Source organism: Lepus europaeus, chromosome 12 (assembly GCF_033115175.1).
Source record: "Lepus europaeus isolate LE1 chromosome 12, mLepTim1.pri, whole genome shotgun sequence".
In the NCBI taxonomy this organism is placed as follows: domain Eukaryota; kingdom Metazoa; phylum Chordata; class Mammalia; order Lagomorpha; family Leporidae; genus Lepus; species Lepus europaeus.
This window is the reverse complement of record NC_084838.1, coordinates 8,581,464-8,604,356: the sequence shown is the minus strand read 5'-3', so window position 1 is coordinate 8,604,356 and position 22,893 is coordinate 8,581,464. Positions and strand designations below refer to the sequence as shown.

General features: G+C 48.7%; 1 protein-coding gene across 5 annotated transcripts in view; it reads right to left on the bottom strand.

Moving 5' to 3' along the window:
• Window positions 1-22,893, bottom strand: part of MAPKAP1 (MAPK associated protein 1) — a 268,601-nt gene that overhangs the window by 22,066 nt on the left and 223,642 nt on the right. For all 5 annotated transcript variants that reach the window (XM_062207532.1, XM_062207530.1, XM_062207533.1 and 2 more), the window contains one exon: window positions 9,598-9,735. In XM_062207532.1, the coding sequence (XP_062063516.1) occupies window positions 9,598-9,735 (138 nt within the window). The remainder of the gene's footprint in view (window positions 1-9,597; window positions 9,736-22,893) is intronic.

The window sequence follows — 22,893 nt, the reverse complement described above, 5'->3', positions numbered from 1 at the left end:
GCTGGACACCGTAAATATTACATTTTGGGGTATTTGTGCTGTCTTCCTTTAGAAAATATTGAGCTCTTTATTTGCCAGGCAACTAACTCACTGTGGATCAGTTTGATCCCTTCAAGATTTCCTTAGAAGCTCTGCTTGGGAAGGAGCAGAGGAGTCTTTAATTGAGGGCTAATTTAGCCCTGCTCCTAAGGCACAGACGTTCTGGAGTCACGACAGAGACCCTGCACACCCTCTGCTTGGCCAGAGCTCCTGCTTACAGCTCCCCAGTTTTCTCTGAGTTGCCTATAAGGTTCCACCACGGACATGCACAGCTGAATACATGGTGAAAGACAGACAGGGCTCTACCTAGGGTTCTTTCTTAGTGTTACTCCTTCCTATCCAAACTCTGTTCTGCAAATTTCTGTGGCGTCAGCCACCCACAACTCTTGCCCGTCTCCCAGCTCAGACTCTTATGCCCTCCTTGGGTCACCCTGGAGGAAAGCTGGTGATGAGTTCGCTTCATTTGTGTCCTTTCTCTCAGAGGCCATAGTCCTGTCCTGTTTCCCAACGTCTGAAACAGTTTTCTAGTCCTTTATGATAGACTGGTAGCAGCTACCCTGTCTCTGGAAGTTGCAGGTGGGACCCTTGTAAGCAATACACATTTGGACTTAATGAAAATATGGCTTGGTTTTTCCATGTCTATAAGAATAACTTAAAATCTAAGCACCACATTTATTTATTATGAAAATACAATTTGGAACTTGGCAGGAGGCAAGGAAAAACAGACTTTCTCCATCATTTCTCCAACTGAGAAAGCTTTCACACAGAGCTTTTCAGTAGGGAACAGCTCCTGCCTTTATTCTCTTCTCAATTAGGATCTCTTCTGATGTTACCATCAAGAAGAAGGAATTTGAGGAAATGGTAATCAAAATCTATGAAAATGCAAATGTATGCAAATTTTCATTATACCTAGATAACTGTTTTGTTATTATGGGTCCATAAGGCCCAAGTCAACAATTAAGTAAAAACTTAATACCAAGAAGGCTTCTCCCAGGAGAGAAAAAAGTTGATACCCTAGGGTTCAGTGAAGGCATCGTATATGAGAGCAAGTCCCGCAGCTCTGTTTCTGATCCAGCTCCCTGCTACTGTACCTGGGAAAGCAGCAGATGATGGCCCAAGGGCTTGGGTCCCTGCCACCCACTTGGGAGACCAGGATGGAGTTTTGGGATCCTGGTTTTGGCCTTGCAGCCATTTGCAGAATGAGTCAGCAGATGGAAGATCTCTCTCTCTCTCTCTCTCTCCCTCATTTTCTGTCACTTTGCCTGTCAAATAAACAAATGTCTTTCAAAAAAATAAGTTGAGGGGCCAGCGCTGTGGGCTAGCTGGTTAAGACACAGCGCCGGCATCCTATGTGGGCACTGGTTTGAGTACTGGCTGCTCCTCTTCCAATCCAGCTCCCTGGTAATGCTCCTGGTAGGCAGCAGAAGAGGGCTCCTGCACCCATATGGGAGACCTGGATGAAGCTCATGGCTCCTGGCTTCGGCCTGGCCCAGCCCTGGCCATTGTGTCTAACCAGGGAGTGAACCAGCAGCTGGAAGATCGCTGTCTCTCCCTCTCTCTCTCTGTACCTCTGCTTTTCTTTCTTTTTTAGATTTTATTTATTTATTTATTTGAAAGGCAGAATTACAGACAGTGAGAGGGAGAGAGACAGAAAGGTCCTCCTTCCGTTGGTTCACTCCCCAAATGGCTGCAACGACCCGACCACAACCAGAGCTGCGCCGATTCAAAGCCAGGAGACAGGAGCTTCCTCCTGGTCTCCCACGCAGGTGCAGAGGCCCAAGCACTTGGACCATCTTTTATTGCTTTCCCAGGCCACAACAGAGAGCTGGATTGGAAGAGGAGCAGCTGGGACTAGAACCGGCGTCCATATTGGATGCTAGCGCCACAGGCAGAGGATCAACCTACTGTGCCACAGGGCCGGCCCTGTACCTCTGCTTTTAAAAAAAAATAAATAAATATTTTTAAAAAGGGCAATATCCTAAAAATGTTTTCTACCTGACATCAATATTTTAATCAACATAAACAAATTCTTCTTTATTTATTGATAAGTCTAAATTTACCGATAATGTAAGAAAACTCACTGAGTATCCCAGCACAGGCTGCTTTCCTCAAAGACATCCTTTACATTATGCAAACACGCCCCCAACCGCACCTCAAGCAACTGTAGGGCCTGATAGTGAGCACCGGAAGAGCAGAAGAGCGTTCTTATCACCTGTCTGGGGCTCACAGCAGGAGCTCCCTCTCCTAAATTCACAGTGCTGACCCTGGCAGACACCACCGCGCCCCCGTAACACGGCTCTCCCAGCAGCTACAGAGACAAGCACGTTGGTCCCATCTATCACATGCTGAGGGGAAATGGCAACAGTAGCTTCAAGACAAGACGTTGGGTCTGCCTTGTTACGACAGCCTTCAGAGGCCTTCCACTGTGCCTCCGCACCTCATTGTGCAGGAGCCACAACTTCGCTTGGCTGACTCCAACTCCAGCAGCGCTTTGCCAGGCTCAGACGCACAGGTGGAGTTACAGAGCCATCAGCACTGATGACATCAGAGGCTGCTGGATTTCTGGAGGACGCAACTGGGAGCACAATATGCCCGGTGCAAACGCCAGGCGTCAGCCGAGGGGGACGTGTGGTGGGGCTGGCTGAATTCTCAGGGGCCTGTTCCATGCTATCCAGCTCCAGCAAGCTGTGTCCTGCAACAGAGCAGTGCCTGTGTATGTCACAGATCACAGCCCGACGTTACTGGAAACCGAGCTGCGTCAGGGAAGCCAAGAGCGGAGCCTGGTGTTAGACGGTGGCAGCTGCCCCTGTTCACAGCTTTCCTCCACCTGGACCCCGGGCACACTCCAGGCCTTTGCCTCCCACACACGTGGAGGAACTGAGGGGGTCCCCCTGGTTGCCCACACCCATCTCCCGGCAGCTCCCTTGTTTTGGAGGGAGATGATAAATAAATCAAAATGCACTAAGCAGCACTTCCACAGGCACTCGCCTCCCCCACTGAACGTGCGCCTCATCAATCACACTATTGTCTGCTTGAAAGGAGAGCCTTGTAGATGTCATATCCACTCAGGCCCAAGGAGAGGCGCATCCAAATGCAGCAAGGAGTTTTAATTGGATAGTGTAATTAAACTAAAAAACCCCAGCAGACTCCCTCTGACAGGATAGATGAAGACCCCTCTTAATAGGGCTAGGAAACATATCTGCTAAAGGATGAGGCCCTCCTGCTCCTGATTGTGCTCAGGAGTCCTCTTACGAAGAGGCAATTCAATAACTGGGGCATTTAATATGTGAGAATCGGCTGTGTTCTGTAATCAGGCAGTACTTACCGTATTTGATCTGGAACTTAAGAAATAAGTCCTTGTCAGAGAATAAAAACAGAACACAGCTCGCCTACCTAACGTCTGGAGTGCCCAAAGCCCCTGGGAGTCAGCTGGACCCTCCTGCGCGACAAGTCCATTGGCGTATACATGCAGGACCTCCAGTGCGCCACCACGGCCATGAACCCACACCCACCTGCCTCAGAGCCATGGCTCATTCATCCTGTGGGGTTAACCTCACGTCCTCGGGAAAGCCTAAGGAGTACAACAATTTCTGGGCCCCTCCTCCATTAAGAGCTGGAATGCCTGTCATGTCAGCGAGGGAGAGAGGGAAAAAAGAAGAGAGGAAGAGGAAGATATGGAGGGGGAGAGAGAGAATATTTTTTGCTAGAACTACTCTTATCAAATAGGGAGAAAACAACTCGGGTGGTCAGAGGATTCAGTGTGCGGGGCGGGTGTACCCAGGGGACTTTAGCAACAGACCCGAGTCCTTCTGCTTTGTTGGACGGGGGTGGGGGTGCACACACAGCCACACACCTGTGCGAGGCCTGCAGCTCCACAACAAGCTAACACCGAGTGAGCGAGAGCATGGAAGAGCTTTGCATTTGCACAGGGCTCGCCACGGTACTCTCCAGCAGCAGTAGCGTCCCAAGGACAAGGCCGGGCGCCCGGCTGGTGGGGCAGGAGAGTCTCTGAGCTGCGGTTCAGGTGGGCTGAAGAGGTGAGGTTTCAGCCTTCCCCATACCTAGCTTTTTGATGGTTTACTTTATTTATACAAATCTCAGAGTCAGTCTCCTTGGGTCCTCAGACTGGTTTTTCTAAGGGTGGTGAAGGGTTTTACTTCCCCATAAAGCCTGCTTAGAGCTCTGTTTGCAAACCTTTGAGCGTTCTTAATACTGGTCTTTCATCATGGGTTGATGAGCCCATTAGAACATATAAGTGAATACGTATAATCTATGAAAACTGGATACTGAATTAAACCATCACATACCTTTAGGTTTAAATGAAAACTACATAAAAGCATTTCAGCCATCAATTTGGCTATCACTTCTAGCCAGTATGAATTCTGCTGGAAAAGCTATTTTCGTGCAGATGTGGAATTCAATGGGAAAGACTGACTCGTGTACCAACATCAATCAAAATGTCGACTTCCCTGGCAGCTCTCAACAGTACGGCAGGTTCAAAGGTCACAGGATAAAGAAAAAGCCAAGCTCTGGTTCAGCTCTAATATCTCCTCGGTAGAAGTCCTGCAAAAGTACCCCCTTCTGTATTAGCCTTGCTTTCATTAATCTTCTTGCCATCTTCTTTAACTAGTCATGCAGAACCGCTCGATAGCAAGACGTATAATGGGGAAGGCCCTGTGCCTATTACCGCGTTAACATTCTCTTAAGCCCCAGTGCAACAATGGAACGGGAAGGCAAAGGAAATGTGCGACTGCAGGGTGCAGCGCAGGCAATTCAATTACAGCCTGCGCTCACCTACGTTCTCCTGACCTATAAAGCACAGGAGGTCTTTGTGTCTAACTGGCTTGGCCATTAAGGTTGCTGAAGATCAACAATGCTGATCTTCTCTATTTAAGCTAAATCAATGTGGACAAATCATCATTCATGAGCTTTAATTTAATTAGTAAATTAAATACACTACTTTACAGATCTTGTCAAGTACTTATGAAAAGAAAGATTCATTTAAGTGGGAGGTCACCAACAACCCCAGCTAATTTAAGTCATGGTCTTCTCTGAATCTCATCTCGGGCATCCAGCAGGTTCCGGTCACCAGGGTTTAACAGACTCCTGCAGTTGTGGTTAACCCACAACCCTGAAGAGCTCCTATCTTGTACCCAAACAGTGTCGTGGGCAAAACGAAAGAAAACAAAACAAAAACTCCGCCCCCCCAACATAACAAGCATCAGCGGAATCCGACTTCCTTTAAATTATACTGTTGCAAGAGAACATAATCAGGTTAGCTCTATTATGCTGCTTCCTTAAGATTTTATATTCTCTATACCTAATTGAGATACAGAGCTCTTTTCAGTTATAAAGACGACAGCTACTTTATTAAGGTTTAAATCTGATTTCTTAATGACAGGCTGCTTCCTTTAAAGACTCTAAACCTGCACAACCTGGTTCTGAAGAAACCAGACCTGGCAGGGCTGTGTCTGGTGCGCGGCTGCAGCCTCAGAGTCTCTGATGGGGGCCGGCTTTACCGCGAGGCCCCTTGCTTTTGTTTCTGAGCCGGAATTCCAGGCTTGCCCCTACAAAGAGAGCCCCTGGCATTGAGGCCGGGGGCTGGACACGTCTAGGGGTCGACAACTACTTCTCCAAGGCAGTCTAACCAGGGCAGTTTCTGACGTGCAAACATTTTCCTCTCCTATGTGCTGCACACAAACTTGATCAATGAAAATTAAAATTACTTCTTTTAGAGGTTGGTGACACCTGTCAAAACAGCAAAAGGTATCCTAAGGATAGGCAAACCAGGCTGAGAACTCACTGATCTGAATAATAATGGCTGTATGCTTTTTTCTTCTTTTTAAAATCTAGAAAGGCAGATATCAGTCCTAATTTTCCAGAGCTTGTAATGCATAGATTTTCTCAAGGAACTCTTTGAAGAGTCCATATGTATATGTGCTTTTATTTTTTTGTAAAGGCATGTATCTATTTAGTCATTAAGTTCCAGGTCCTTAAACACTCACGGACACAGCAATAAATCTTGCCTCTGAGGACGGGGCCTGAGAGGCTGAGCGGGAGAAGTGGCGGGCAGGGGCGAGCGAGCACGGCGCCTCTTTATGGAGTGCGGCTGCAGAGGCTGGGCTTTGCTGCGTGCACAAGATCGTAATTAGTGTTTCCCTGCAGCCGTCCTGAAGCCAGTCCCTCTGCCAAGTCAGCTCTTCCCACACTTCTGGGACATGGCATCAATTAAACTTGAGTTGTGTTTCTTATGACGACCAAATTAATGGTTTGACAGTGGCTTTCTCAAGAAACACTGCAAACTGGCCATATTCGAAGGTTTTAAAAACCACTTCTTTTCTGTTCAAAATTCTGACAAACATGTCTCAAGTAAGACTAGGGACAACTTCATTATCCTCCCAACACTTACTGTCTTTCTGTAAGGCTGTTTAATAACACGTCTTCTCTGTTTGCACAGCTAAATTATTCTAGTTGGTCACACGTTCCAGTCTTTGGCAAGACACTTGTGTTATGAGAGATAAAAACATGAAAAAGGAAATATATTGCAGAAATCAAAAACCTTATCTACTTCTAGACTCTCTCTCTTTGCCATAATTCATTCAAGAAGGCCCTAAGAATAATTTTTGATGTAAACTCAGCTACAAACATACATCACTATGCTGATAAAAATCACAGGCTAAACTTATGAAATATAGTGACTTTCATTTCTTTAGTGCTGTTAAAATAACTTTTTTCTAAGGTTCAACAGACACAAAAGATAAAAAGGGTTACCATTAATCCTTTAAAAGAGAGAGAGAGAGAGAGAGAGAAAGGAAGAAAAAGCCGCCACCCCATGGATTAATTCTGCAGTTGGGTGATGGTCTGCGAATGAGCTTTTTAAGATTAAGTCACTGAATTAATTTGATGAAGATGCTGGAAATCATATGAACACGTAGCATCAATCCAGTTCACTTAATACATTTTTGTTTGGGCACTCTACAATATAAATTATGTCAAACAACTTAGGGTCCCTTCATGCTGGCCTCCCCGAAGTTCAGTCTCGAGCCAACACGCATTGAGGACAGCTCTGCATGCCTGGGCCAGGGCCAGAGGAGACAGGCCAGCAGCCCTCGTCAGCTTAGCAGAGAGAGGCGCCCCAAACAGTAACTATGAGGGGTTTTCAAAAAGCTGTGGAAAATGGACACTATCAAACAACTATGCATGGATTTCAAATTCTTTTACACCAAAATAAACTCATTTAAAAATTTCATTTCTCTACGAGCAATCTGAAAAGCCTCATACAGTGTGCGGGGCACAGTTACAGAGCGAGGCCCACATGGAGTTGGGTTTGAAGTTCGTGGGCTGAGTGTGGGGAGGCGGAAATGTCTGTAAGCCAGAGGTGGGGGCAGAGTGCAAGGTGCACGCCATGAGGTGGGAAGAGCAGGGGTACGCAACACGAGAACGCATGTTGTTCATGGAGGCCAGAGCCAGACTCCGCATGGGAAACTGTGGGCGACAAGGCCAGAGCATTGGCTGGGCGTTGTCTGCGAAGGCTACGCCGAGGAGCTGAATTTTATTCCCTAAGCCTGTAACTTAAGTCTTTCCTTTTTTTTAAAGCAGTAAAACCTTTGCTATCAACAGACTTTCAAAATCCAGTGTCTCTAAAAGGAAAACGTACAGTTCCTTTGGTTGAAGGGGAGGCCTTGTGCCCAACCCTGTCCTATACCCACAGTGACACCCACACATGGCCCTGAGGTCCTCGGAGAACACTTGCACTCCCAGAAGCCTGTCTGAAAGCAAAGCTATCGGGACAGCGCCGTGAGAAGTGCTTCATAGGGACAGCGAGCCCCTGTTCAGGAAAATGCCACAATTTCTAGATCGCGAAGCCACAAAGACAGAAGGAAACCTGTAAGCCCCACACAGAATCATCTGGAACATCTGAAAATAAGACAACAGACCCTTACTAGATTGTCACCACTGAAACGGGGGGCGTGGTGGGGAGGAGGGGAGGGCCTGCCTGCCCTGCGTCCCCCGTGTGCAGGGACCTGGCTGGGCCGCGGGTTTCCTCGGCACTCGTGGTGCCCCCATCTCAGCCCTCCTTGCGGCGTGAGTCTGCTTCTCTCTCTGACCTGTCCACTCCAGCTCACCCCTGCGCCTTTCTTTTCCGAGGCAAGGAGAGTTTATAAAGCGTTCCTTTCCAAAGCCGCCTCCGTTCTTGGACAGGAAGAGGCCAGCAGCGTGACATCTCTATCAGTGGGTAGGCTGGAGTGAGAGGATTAGGAAGACGAGGTTGAGCCCAGGGTGGAGTGCTCCGCAGTCTTGGGCCAGGCCCACAGTGCAGCAGGTGATCTCACCCGGCATCCTGCGGCTGGAGGCCTCGTTGGGAGGGCGGGGGTGGTGGGAAGAGGGTGAGCACAGCCGTTCTCCTTTCCCTGTGCCCTACAACGTTCCCCCTACTGGCCGAGCTGTAGCCTCACACAGATCTGACAAAAAATACCTGCCCAGAGGTGGGGCCCTGAGGCACATGCCTATCTGTAAGCCCTCACGGGCTCAGTGCTCTGGGTGTGCGTGGGAGGCCGTTTAGTTAGTATTATCTATTATAAACACTTGCTGGTCTTCACATTTCTTATTGCCCCGTTTAAGTATGTAATTCCTTATAACAGATTTGTTCTCAAAGTTAGTGGACACTAGAACATAGAGTCCACACTGAGTCCATACTGCAAATTATTGAATTGGAATGTACTGGGGCAGGGGCCACACGCAAGCGCATTTTAAACAGGCTCCACAGGTGGCGCTGCAAGTCCTGGAGTTGGAGAACCCCTGTCCGCCAGCCTTCTCCAGGCAACTACGCCCCTGTGTGGTTTACACCCTTTTCCGTGCACGGATTTCCGTGTGATCGATGTGTCCTTTCTGCTCCTTGATAGGACTGGAGTCCTAAAAATGATTAAGTGATTAATCTAAGCGCTATACTCAATTACTTAACTGCAAAAATATAATATGCCAAAATATACAACCGGACGGGATCTACTTTGATAATTTAGGCGGAGGAACGCCAGGCCGGCAGCGCTCGCTCCTGCAGGACCAGGCGGGAGTTTAATTATGAGCTGGTGGGTCATGCAGCTGCCAATAACGTGGGGGTGCTGACACCTCCGTCATGATGGATATCTAAATCCAGCCTTCAGCGCTGTGCGAAATCCCCCAGCTTCGTCCATCTGGTGGGGAACGCAGGCCCAGGTCTGCCTGGACAAGTACCCCGCATGGGAAGGGGAGGGGAACACGAAGCGAAATGCGGCGCTGGCGAGTTCGAGTTCCCAGCAGGAACTGCCCTGGTGCCCCCAGGCCCCAGGGTGGGGCCTGCTGAGGTCAGGAGCTGGGCTGCAAGGACCAACCAGGAAGAAGGCTCACGTCAGGCTCTGGGCGCCGTAATACAATCCTGTCTGATTAAAAGAAATTTCTGGTAATGAATTAAAGAGACCCAAGGAAAAAAGGACACGGTGGCAATATATTCTGCTGGCACCCAGCACACAGAGGGGAAGAGAGGGACGAGAGAAAGGAGACATAAATAAAAGGACTACTCACTGGGGCTTTTCTCTTCAGCAAGGTCACAGGCACAGAGCAGGTCGGAATCGATTGAGATGGGTTTCTGCTTAATCCAAAACTTAGTGCTGGCCTTCTGGTTCGTAACGGGGTCTATCTCTACTTTGTCTCCAGAGATACCTGTAAGGCCAAGGGGAGCACAAAAAGAAGCCACGAGAAGTGGAAAGTGTAATCATTCGAACTGCTTTATACATCCTAGATTGGGTAACACGAGCTCTTTCTTGGGGTTCTGGGGAGTGCCACAGGCTTTTACAGACAGACAGAAGGAGCCTCCAAATGGCATGGAGGAGTGGCACAGTCTGGCTTCTCGGGTGGGAAGAGGGGCGGCTCTGAACTCCATGGACAGATAGTAAGAGCCACATCTTCTTCGACAGAACAGACACAACACAGAATTCACCCACATACTGTCTTGACCTCCATGCTGTCATGGAATCAATTATAACACAAGGTCATTTAAAACAGTGCTGATCAGTGTTCCTGTCTCCGGAAGATCTGGGTGCAGAGAGGAATCGGTTACACCACCCACACCAATACAGCGAGGCGACCACCAGGGAGGCTCGGATCCAGGAAGGCTTTACACATTAAAAACAGGAAAAAAACAACCTATGCCTCTCCTTCCGTGATAGTAAATAATTACCCAAGCTACATTTAAAGGAAGTCACAGGAGGATCAAAGTCACAGGAGGATCTTTACACACAACCTTCCAAGTTCAAGTCTTGGAGCCTGGCTTCAGGCTGGGAAGTCGATGCTTGTCTGCTAGGGGGAGACTCAGCACCGGGTGGGAGCTTCATGCAACAAAGGCCTTAGAACAGGAACCCAGAGCGCAAGATGCTGGCACTTCCAGCCTCACTTTCAGAGCCTTGGAAGTCGCAACACGCTGCACAATGGCTGGGAACAAAGGTGACACCCCTGGGGTACACGTGGAAGCGCACAGCAGAGGCTCTCCCAGTATGGCAGAGGGGCATGCGCTCCACCTGACACACATGACCGAGGTTAAACGCATGGTTTTTCTTCACTCACTGAAAATTGAGGAATTTGTTCATGAAGTGAGACAAAAACCTTTAATACACCTTCTACAGTGTGGGCCCCATATGGAATCTTAAAAGTAATTAATTTTAGGCTGCAGTTTAAAGGGCAGGGTCAAAGGGATTAAAAAGCAAAGTGAAGTAAAGATATAGGAAATAATTAAGACAATCAAATGCACATTCTGCAACAGAAAAGACAACTGAAGTTAACAAAACTCATCCTACGGGTCACACTTTGAAATTTCTGGACAAAATTTGAGAAAATGAGGCAAGCTGAAAGCAGCAGCAAATAAAAGAAACAGCTCAATTAAAACCCCCCCAGCCCCAAAACCAACACACACACACAGATCGCAGGCTGACAAGAAACTTAAAAGACAACAAACACAAACAGAATCCTTATGGGTTCGTGTGCCACACACTCCAACTGTATTTTATGACAAGGCCCCCGTGCCAGTTAGACAAAGGCAGGAGACTGTAGAGCCAGACTACAGGAGGGAGCCCTCCGCTGTCTCCAGCAGACAAAGCAGTGATGGTTGCTTAACCCCGGCTGTGACTGTGTGGTCTTTGGTAAAGATGAACAATTGGTATTTTCTAATTAATCGGACACGGGGTCTTGTCGTCAGATATTTTCCAGGAACATCATATTTCAATTAGGCACAATGTCCCAAGTCTGAACGACTCTACATCCCAGGTCTGGATGATTGCAGGAGGGCAAGAATGTAGCTGGAGATCGATTTTATTACATTTCACTTCAAATAGATTATGACCACCCACTTACACTCTTGCCTCCAATTTGGTCATTAATTGTTACAGATCTGGACACTTCCATAGTTGCCCGAAAGAAGGAAAGTATTTAAGCCATGGTTGTTAGTGGCGTGTGAGTGTGTGTGTGTGTGTGTGTGCCCCTCCTTATTCTGCTTCTTCTTTTGACATTTATAAAAGTCAAAATGAACAGAGCAAAATAAATGTGCATAGCTCTCATGTGGAAATAAACCCTGCCCCGCATTCCGTTCTCAGAAGGAGAGGGGAAAAAATCATCACCAGAGACACGGTTTTAAAATTTTGTTCTATGGCCCTGCAACTCCTGCAGCCGCAGTCAGTCAATATTGTTAATGTACCTTGTTAATTTGATAGGATTTGTCAGGTAACTCCACTGGAAAATTATATAAAACTGTTCCAGATGAAAAGATGATAGTGACATGAATTAAAGTGATAGAACAATAGTGGAATATAAACCAGAAATGACACCCAAAGTGGCTGTTGATTTATTGCCATACTGAGTTTGGTTCTGGGCTCCCATGTATATTAGTGCTACAAATCTGGGTCCATTTAGCAGAGGGATGCTCATACATACATCACCAGCTCCTGCTCAAAGCCAAGGTCACTCCCCATTGCATCAATCTTTTCAACAGAGCCTACTTCACAAAGCAGGACTTTTGTAACCATCTCAGATGTAACAGACTCTCGTCCTCTTTCATCTTTCTTTTATCATGTAAAGTACACTTTAACTTCTATTATTTTTATCTGCAAATTGTTACAGTACAGTTCATCCATTACGGGCTGTATCTTGGCATCAGTCGCCTAAGCTCTGCACAGCCACAAGAACATTTTCCCAATGACGCCCTTTCCTGGGGAGACGGTGCAGGCGCTGTTCACAGAGGGGAACCCTAAGACTGGGGCTTGGGATGAAGACGTGGGAGATGGCTGCAGTAGGTTCAAGATGGGCAGACAGGTGGAACACCATTTAAACAAGTGGTGTGTTCCAAAAAGTTGTGTGTAAATCAGATTTTTTTCTGACTTGAATCACATTTTCCTACTGACTTCTAGTCCCAGAGATCTTTTATCTTCATTTTGGATTGATCTGTAATTGGCAGGGGCTCCCAACACTTCAGGTTTAAGTTTCTCTGCCCTGTAGGCTTTCAGTCAAGTAGTTAATGATCTGTAAAACACTCGCCTGCCTAGAGGAGTCACTATTTAAAGGAACCTGTAGGGGAAGCTTTCCTGATGGAAGAAAATCCTTCCATACATTAAATAATCTCACCCAGAGAGGTGCGTGAGTCTCAGCTCTTTAAAGCAGAGCCCGTGGCCCCGCAGGACCCTTCTTGTTCCTGCTGGACACACACCGCCTTCTGCTACCAGTTGGGGAGGGCCTGAGGCGGTCCACGGGAGCAGCTCAGTTCTGGAGCACCCAGGCCCCACTGCTGAAAACAGTCTGCAGGGTGCCGCCTGGCTGTCTCCTGCTGGGGAGTCCTAGGTCTCCCTGGTTGGGAGGAGTAGGCGTGGCACACGGAGACCAGGCAGGGACAGGGCGCGGGGGTGCGGTGCGATAGGACTGAGCATGTTAAAGACACAGGCAAATGCTGAGATGAGATGTGTGCTGTGGAAGCCGGCTGGCGGGAGCAGTGTGACTGGGACCCACTTGTCACTGCTGCTTCTCAGCTGCCAAGGGGAGGGGATCGATGTCCCCTGGTGACACGGATACTGCGAGATGAGGACTGCAGAATGCGCGTTCCCTGTGGGCTATTTTCACAGGGTTGAGGTTGAGGCAAAGAGCGCGGGCGCGATGCCGGCAGGCTCACCGCAGCTCCTGTTTCAGTGGGCGCTGGCGCCTGCAGTCACGTGGTGCAGCCTTCTCAGCAGAGCCCACAGCCATGCTGCCCATCGTTCCCCCTCAGGATTGACGGCGGCAACACAACAGCCGACAGGAGCTGGCAGCTACTTCCCAGGAGCGAGTCCTCGTAAGCCTGGCTACTGGTCCCTGCTATTTCACACGGAAATAAAGGGAGGTCGAACAACTTGCCCAGGATTTCCCAGCTCATCAGTGGCAAAGCTGGGATTTGAACCCAGTAAGTTGGGTTCCAGAATCTGAACTCTCAGGACCTGAGCTGGGTGTTTTGTACAGCGTGGCCTAGGAGGGAAAGGTGCTACTCCAAGGTCAGGGAGCTTTTGAGTGGAAAAGCCACTTTCCAAACCCAGGGTTGTCAGGTTCCCACTGCTCTGCCCGTCTCACCACCTTGCGTCAAGGAGGTAAGTCGAACTCCGTTGAAGGAATAGTCATTCTTGAAGAATAAATGTGCAAACATGCCAATAAATGCACTTGTCTATTTCTGTTCGTACATGGCAGATTGAGGCATGAAATCCAACCAGTGTTGTTTTTTAAAAAGATCTACTTATTTATTTGAAAAGTAGAGGGAGGGAAGGAGGGAGAGAGGAAGAGGCAAAGAGAACAATGGGGCAGGGGAGATTTTCATCTGCTGATCCACTCCCCAAATGGCTGCAATAGCCAGGGCTGGGTCAGGCTGAAGCCAGGAGCCAGGAGCTCCATCCTGGTCTCCCACATGGGTGGCAGAGGCCCATCTCCACTGCCTTCTCAGGTGCATTAGCAGGAAGCTGCAGCAGAAGCGGAGTAGCTGGGACTCAAACCAGCACTCCGATTCGGGATGCTGGTGTCTCAAGTGGTAGCTTAACCTGTTGTGTGACAATGCTGGCCCCAGTACTCTTGTTCTTTACCTCGAGTACTTTTGATTTCCTTGGCTAAAGTTTTTGTATAAAGTTACTCAATGAAAGGCAGGGGCACTCCTTTAAGAGTCACTTAGGAACTATTTTAACTATTTCATGTTATAAAATGTATTCCCCAGGAAATAAAGGCAGTGGGCTTTTATCAAAATTACAGGTGTTGTGGCACTGCTATGATGCCTGCATCTCATATCGGAGTGTCAGTTCACATTCAGATTATTCTATTTATGATCCAGCTTCTGCTGATGCATCCTGGGAGGCAGAGGAAGACGGCTCAAGTGCTTGGGCCCCTGTTGCCCAGGTGGAAGACCTGGACAGAGTTCCTGGCTCCTGACTTGGGCCTGGCCCAACCCTGGCTGTTGCAGGTATCTGAGGAGTGAACCAGCGATGGGAGAGCTTTCCTCCCCTGTAGCTCTGCCTTTCGAGTATATGAAAATAAACATTAACGTTTATATTTCTCCTATTTAAATGGCCAACAATAGTGGAATAGTTCATCCAAGTGGGATGAAATATATGGTCATGATGAGTTTTGACTGGGAAAAATTCTTAGAATACAACACAAGTGAAAAGGACAGGAAAAATATCTATAGAAAAGAGATCAAAAAAGGAAATGTTCCCAACTGGAAAAGCAGTCACCTCTGGATGTGGGGTCACATCCTTTCCTTCCCCATATGTTTCCAAAATAAGTTTCACCCACAATACACACAAACATCATTTTGGAAGCTGACTTTTTCTCTGGTTTTCACCTGGGAACTCAACACTCTTTCTCAGCTTGTACTGAGAGGAGGAATGAGGATGCTGAGTTCGGGACTGGCCATCATGGAATGCGACCCTAACTGGAAGAGCACCTCCACCCAGCAGCTCTCAAGAGCCCCAGCGGCGGAGCTGCCGGGAAGGCCTCCCAGGCCCTGCGTTCTACCCAAGTCCGAGCCACTCTCTAGTCGTGGCGGGAGAAGAGAGCCCTGGGCCTGCCTGGAGTGGCTGGGGTCAGCCTTTCCCTCGGAAACAAGGGAGGCCATTTGTCTCCTTTGCCAGCTCTCCTCCCTACCCACTTATCCACAGCCATCTGTCATGACCTTTTCATGCTTCCACTTCTGACAGCTTCCAGATACAGTGAGTCAAACTTCACTGGAAGCAAACTATCACACCAACTGTCAGAGGCAGAAAACACCGCCTGATTGCTGTCCTACATCAACGCCAGCGTATAAATCCTCTCCTAACAAGACAGCTCCAAATAAACAAAAACACAACTCTAATGTCTACACAACTCTCCGTGGAAACTATCAGTCCAGGGCTGCAGCGTCATCACAGGGAGGCCCCGGCAGTGTGAGCTGACCACAGCATTTCCATAAAAGGAAATCAGCACCCTGTGCCAGGTCCTTTCACCAATCAGCCCCCTTCCTACTTAGAGGCGGGGTGCAGAGAAGTCAGACGTCCTAGGTTCAAGCACTAAGGTTCCTGCTTCCTAACTGTGACCACGGCATGTTGCTGTAAAATGCAAATGGTGATAATCTTTACCTCAGGGGCTCAGTCTAGGAATTAAGTAAAATAAAGCATGGAGCAGTGCCTGGTACGTGTTCCTGACTAACACTGCTACTTCTACTGAATCTAGGATTATCAGGAGCCAGGCATTGGGCCCAGGGCTGTGAGTCAGGGGAGCTCAGACAGCCACAGGAGGGCAGTGGAAAAAAAGGGGCCTGCCTGATCCTAGGCCTGGGTGTGAGAATTCTCACTGACACCTGCTCTCCATCCTGGTCTAGGAATCTCAAGACACAGAACAACTGCCCAGCTGGGGAGGCCAATGCTCTCATCACAGGAATCCTGCTCTTAACCTCCCATCACCGTAGCTGGCGCCGTGGCTTAACAGGCTAATCCTCCGCCTTGCGGCGCCGGCACACCGGGTTCTAGTCCTGGTTGGGGTGCCGGATTCCATCCCGGTTGCCCCTCTTCCAGGCCAGCTCTCTGCTATGGCCCGGGAAGGCAGTGGAGGATGGCCCAAGTGCTTGGGCCCTGCACCTGCATGGGAGACCAGGAGAAGCACCTGGCTCCTGGCTTCGGATCAGCGCGATGCGCCGGCCGCAGCGGCCATTAGAGGGTGAACCAATGGCAAAAAGGAAGACCTTTCTCTCTGTCTCTCTCTCTCACTATCCACTCTGTCTGTCAAAAAAATAATTAAAAAAAACCCTCTCATCACCAAGTGTCACTGGTATGTCTCCTCCCCACACTCTCTAAGAATTTGTCATCAGGAAGTTGTTTTTGGATATGGAGCGTGGAATTATCTGTGCTAAAGACTCCCTATCCTATAAGGTCTGTAGGTCATTAACTTGCAGACCTCAATTTTGCTGGGCCATTCCCACTAACGTCATCTGGCAAAGTTACCTTTCCCTTGGTGGTGGTGGTGGTGGGGTGCTGAGCTTTCTACTTCGTAAAAGGCGGGTAACAACAGTTCCAGCTCCCAAGAGGTCATGAAGACGGAATGGCCCAAGCACATAAAAGCTTAGCTTGTGCTGCCACAGGAAAAGAGACCCATCAATTATACTCAAGTTATCAGTGAAGATGGGCCTCAGAAGCTGAAACATCAGAACAGCCAACCACAAGGCTGAGCTGGAGCCCGGGGCCAGCTGTGTCTAGCATGTGTCCAGCCTGCCAGCTGTTTCCTATTGTCCCAGAGGACAAGCCTTGACTCTCAGGGGGCACACCTTCCCCTAAGGCACATTTAAAATAGCCTTCCAGGAAGTTATAACAACATGTTGGCAAAATTCAAGGCATTTAATGGTCCATGTTCTTAGTGTGTTTCTCGAGTTATTGTTTATTTGCTTTGATATTATGAGCCTGGTTCAGTCATCAATTTCCTACAACTCTGAATCTAAGATTGCAAAAGCCCCACCGTTGTTAAATCCTGGAGTAGCTTTTTATACAAGTCTACAATCCTCTTGTCTTCAGGCTACCAGAGCCTCTGAAAGCCCGGAAGAGCCCCCGGGGATTGGCACTGAACAACTCTTCGCCAGAGTGGATTTTGCTGAATATGTACCACCAATCGATAGCATCCACAGGGCGGTCAGGGAAGTCTGTGGAACTCGGCTGAATTTACGTGCAGGATCAGACACACTGGCTGTTGGGCTTAATGAGACCTCAGAGATCACCTGCTCTGGGGCTTTCACTCTCCTTATGAAGAAATTGAGACTCAGGGCTGGGACATGACCTGTGTGATGTCACCCATTAACAACAGAGCTGCAGTCATAACTCACAGCTCCACACCAGGCCACGGCTGAGACAGACCAGCTCTCCTGCCTCGCCAAGTGATTCTGTTTATACTGCAGGCAGATTCACACGGATCGAACGCAGAACAGGATAAAATGCACCGCTTTCACCACTGCGGCACGTATCCAAAACAGATGACAACATTGTTTTGTGGGTGACAGCTGAAATGAAATCCCGGAGAACCTTACTTTCTTGAGATCATGTCGGGTGTTGGGCCCTAGGGTCACTGGTTCCACCCAAGGGGTTAACTGTTCGAAACCAGGTGGGAACCACAGCTCAGAGCTGCCTGTTCCAGCATGTGGTCAGTAAAAGACTTGGTGACAAGTGTGAGTGCAGCTGTCTAGACTGCTACCTTTGGCACACAAACCACCAGGTGGCCTAAACGTCAACGAGTGCATAGCAGCACTGTGCAAAGGGCTTGTGCCAGGGCAGAGCTCACTCAACGGGACTGGGGACTGCTGAATCGCAGCAATGCCCGTCTGTGGGTGAAGGCTAAGTTCTTTCTGTAGAAAAGGCAGTTTCGAAGATTCTGTTTTGGGGCAGATCACCAAACTGAGCACCTTCTTGGCAAATGGATACCTCAGGTGAGCTTAAGATCCCAGCTAAGCAGTATTGCTGTTCCCTAGAGAACTCCTAATAGTGTTTGTTGAGCAGGCAAATCCTGACCCCCCTGTTTGGGGCCTACGCTGTTGGAGCCCAGGTGCCACAGGGGGGTGTTAGGTAGGAAGGTGGACATTAGCCGTGTGTAAAAGGGGCTGAAAGGGAAACACAAGGTCACATGGGAAGGAACGTAGCAGCCTTAGAAGCGTGCTTTGGAGGTAGCCTGGTGTTTACACATGCAAGGTCCTGCCAGTGTCTGATTACCTTGATGGGGAGAGGGGATTCGAGAGAATCTTCCTGGGCTGGCACCAGGGGGGCTACCTGGTCTGATCATACTGTGCAGTAACGCCTTGGGAGGAATCTCATGTCTCAAAGTTTTGTCGTTCGCTCAGTAACATCCCAGAAGAAGAGGGAGGGGGGAAGGAGAAAGAGCGGGAAGAAGTGGAGTCCGCACCACAGAAGCCTTGGTCTGAGTTCACACTGGGCCTGAGCTCCTTGCTGGGAGGCACACCCAGCCTGTCGGGGGCAACGCTTCCTTGAACTTCATTGGCTTGCTTATTACCACATGCGTCTCATGTCTGAAAGTCTTTTCTTATGGGGTGACAAGAACTCTATTCCAGCCATCTCTGGTAACAGCGGAAGTGATAACACAGAATGCAGAAGCCTGGATGAGGGACAGGCGTATGGAGCAGTAGGTGAGGCCACCACTTGGAACACCTACATCCTGTATCAGAGTGCCTTGTTCGAGTCCAGGACACTCTGCTTCCAATCCAGCTTCCTGCTGATGTGCTGGGGAGGCAGCAGAGGATGGCTGGAGTGCTCAGGTCCCTGCACCCACGTGGAAAAACTGCATGGAGTTTCCGGCCCCTGACCCCTGGTCCACACCCTTCTGTTACAGCCATCTGAGGAGTGAACCAGCAGACAGGGAAGAAAGATCTTTCTCTCTCTCTTTTGCTCTGCCTTTCAAATAAATACAAAGTTCATGGAAAATGTAATCAAAAGAGAAGTTTATTAAAAAGAAAGAAAGAAAGAGAAAAAGCTGCTAGAGTTGCTGACACTCCCAGCTGGGGTTCCCCTCGTCCAGTCACTGCATTAAGCACGAAGTGACGAAGGGATTTTCTTCGGCAGCACTGGTAGTAGGTATCCGTCCTGCTCTCTCGCACGTCCATCAGCATTATGTCGTAGTAGGGACAAAACAGCCATTTAGCTCCAGGACTGTCATCCAGGAATTACCGGATGGCCCTGGGCTCCTGGAGTTGAACATGACGCATGTTTCCTAGTGCTCACTTCCCAGCTTTGGAACGGAGAGTGCTACCTCCTCAGAGTTCCATGAGAAAATGAAATCTAAACACAGAAGGAAGACCAACCCACTTCCTCAGAACATGCATTTCCTGTGTATGTGGCTACCTGAGCTGTGCTCCACAGCCACCCAGAACTGCGGCCATGGTCAGAATGAGCCTGTGCAGCCACAAAGCCCAGGCCACGGCAGCTTGTTTTCGGTCCCTTGGCCTCACGGCCCCATGCTGTCAACCGCGTTCTTGGGTTTGGATGTTGTATATTAAACAACAACCCTGTGACAAAGTCTTCCTTTGAGCATGGCTTGTAGTTATTGACCAGGGGGTTAAACCACCACTGTGGTGCGACGGGGACAAATTAAGCAGGGAAGGCAATGGATGGCAAATGCGCTGCTTCTCATCACGCTCAGGCCCAGGGCACACATCTTTGGTCAATCACAGGGTTTCCTTCTGTTACCGCAGACACATCTCTTTTTTGTTTTTCAAAGATTTATTTATTTATTCCAAAGGCAGAGTTACAGAGAGAGTGGCAGAGACAGAGAGATCTTCCATCTGCCAGTACACTCCCCAAATGGCTGCAATGGCTGAAGTTGGGCTGGTCCAAAACCAGGAGCCTCTTCTGGGTCTCCCATGTGGAGACCCAGACCAAAGACCTGGCCCATCCTCCACTGCTTTCCCAGGCACATCAGCAGGGAGCTGGTTCAGAAGCTGGAACTTGAACTGGCGCCCACATGGGATGCCGACGCTACCGCTATGCCACAGTGCCGGCCCAGCCACAGACACATCTCAAGACGCCATCTCAGCATAATGCTCCGGGCAATCACTATGAACTTGACTGGAGCCGGTTTATGAGATGAAACCTTCTCTAAGATATGTGGCACTGCACCTGATACTGCTGATAAATACCTACTATGATCACAAGTATAATGATTGGACTGTTTTATGAAGAGATAATAGAAGTAACCTGGAACCTTTTGGTAGAAGCTATTTATATCCTTTCTCTATCCACCCAATAGAGAATCTGTAGATTCTACACAGAATTATTATTGAGAAATTATGACACAGATGGAATGCGTGGATATGTTCAGTAACCTGTTCCTTGGGTAAATGGGGAGGGTCTACACTAACATATGACAGGGTGAAAGAACCGAGCCACACAAAAGGCACAACAGTCACATTACTTCCCAGCCTAAGACCTTGTTGGAAAAACTAGGCTGACCTGCCCAGGAAGTAAAAACGAGCTTGGACAAAGAGATAAGGATAAGAAAGTCCTCTGGATACTGAGAGGTTGCATTTTCCAAACACCACAATTAAGAAGAGACTCAGAGCCAGCAGGTCTGGGGTGAGGCCTGGAGCTTGGCGACTCTGACATGTGGTCAGGTTGCAAGTCCTCTTTAAGGCGCCATACAAATAAGAGGTGACACTGTGGTGATGTCTTGTCCCTCTTGGCCTTGTTCCTTGCCTAGGCTTCTGTGCAGCCTCTGAGCTGGTGCATCGTGATCCAGCTTCTGCCAGTCAACACTTACTCATAGTACCTTATGGGTGCCTCTATCAAGGCTGGCATTCATCACCTGGCCCTTTCTAGTCTCAGTGTTCCCCCAAAACTACTTCTCTGCACGAGCTTTCGTATATTAGGGTAGCACCCCTTCTCTGAAGTCATCAGACACAAAGGATTGGGCACATGGGAGATCAAGCTAATGAAGATCATTTCAACATGGTGTAAGCTCAAGCTGGGTACACTTAAAAGACATATGGACTTTTAGGCCCAACCCAGAGGGGAAGGAGACAAGAAGAAAGATTCCAAGAATGTTTACCAAAATAGAGGAGTGGTTAGGCATGCCAGTTTTGTATGGTAAGTTTTCAGCCAGGAAAGCAGGGGTGGCAAATACAGATTTCAATTCAAAAACTGAACTGTTCAGTTGGTAGGGGTTGTTTCTAGCACTGTGTTGGAGAAAGGACTGAGGTTAGGTCTGGGCTCAGAGGGGAGAAGTGCAGTGAGTGATGGGCAATGTTTAAAGAGGAGTGGAGGAGGAAGGTGAACTGTCTGTGCTGTGCTGGTTTCCAGCTCCAGAGCCAGGGCAGGGAGAAGAGAGGGGCATGGGCACCAGCTCTGAACTAGTCAGAGAGAAGTAATCAGCTCCGTGGTGAAGGCGAGTACTGACTGGGACGTCTGTGGCTGCATGGACTGGGTTTGGCATCTGTGTTTGGGTACCCTACTGTAACTCCTGATGGCTAAAGGGTGGGAAAAGACTGAGTACTTATTAAACAATAGCTGCGTGCCAGTGTGCACGGAGTGCTTTATATACCCAGTGTCATCTCAGGAACTTCTCCAAGCTTCAGTTTCCTTAGTCATGAAACAGAACCATAAGGTCCAATGCTCTGTGGAGTGAACAGTGAAAGCTGTTTGTATACCATAAACTGCCACAGAGTGCTAGCACAATGATGCTCTGTACCCAGAGTGTGACACAGCAGGTAGGCTCAGGCCTCGTCCTCAGCCAGGACTGGGTTCTGATCCCAGCTTCATTACTTGCTAGAATTTTCCCTATGTTCCAGTTTCCCCCTAAAAGTCAGAGATAATCTCAGCACTCGCTAATAATACTGCTATGATTTTAGGCGCCAATGCGTGTAACAGGAGTAATCAAGAAAGTGCCTGGCGCAAACTGCAGTGGGTTAAGCTGCTGCTTGGAGCACCACAAACCACATCAGAGTGCCTGGGACAGAGTGCTGGCTACTCCTCTTCAGATCCAGCTTCCTGCTAATACGCCTGGGAGGAAAAGGGTGATGGCTCAAGGACCTGGATCCCTGTCACTCACAGGAGAGACCCAGATGGAATTCCTGGCTCCTAGCTTAGGCCTAGTCCAGCCCCATCTGTAGCAAGCACTTGGGGAGTGAGCTAGAGGAGAGAAAATCTCTCTGTTGGTCTCTCTCCCTTTCTCTCTGTCACTCTGCCTTTCAAATAAATAAGTAAATATATCTTTAAAAACTACAGTACTCAAAAGATCAGATCTTTGCCATAGGCTTCGTTAAATAGACTCCAATACAGATTTTCATCACAGACACATCTGGTGGGAAGTTGGTTTAAGCTTGGGTCTTGCAGATCAAAGTTTGAGTCTTTCATCCCCTTCCTTTTTCAGAAATAAATGGCAGATGGCAACGCTGGCGCTGTGGCCCCTACTGCCCATCTGGAGTGGCACCAGAGTGCTGGGGGATTCTGATCCTCCGTGGCATGCCTGCACGCATCACTAATTCAGCACGTTCAGGTGGTTTTCTGTGGAATCGGCAGGGATGCTGGGCAATTGTGGCACACAGACACTCAGCACTTAGAAGAACTTGCCACAGGGGCCATGTGAAACCTCTGCTCTGACTGACACAGGATGGATGGGCAGAGGAGACCATCCGTCAGTGTCAGGAAAGATCTGCAGCACCTGGCTAGTCAGGTGAAGTAAATGCATTATTTCCTGAGCTGACTCCAGCTGCTCACTCGACTGCTCATAAAGGGTGCATGCTTGCCGGGCAGCAGACTCTGAAGGAAAGGACTTCTGGATCGCAGTGTGCAGCTTTGCTGTTGCCAGAATGAAGGT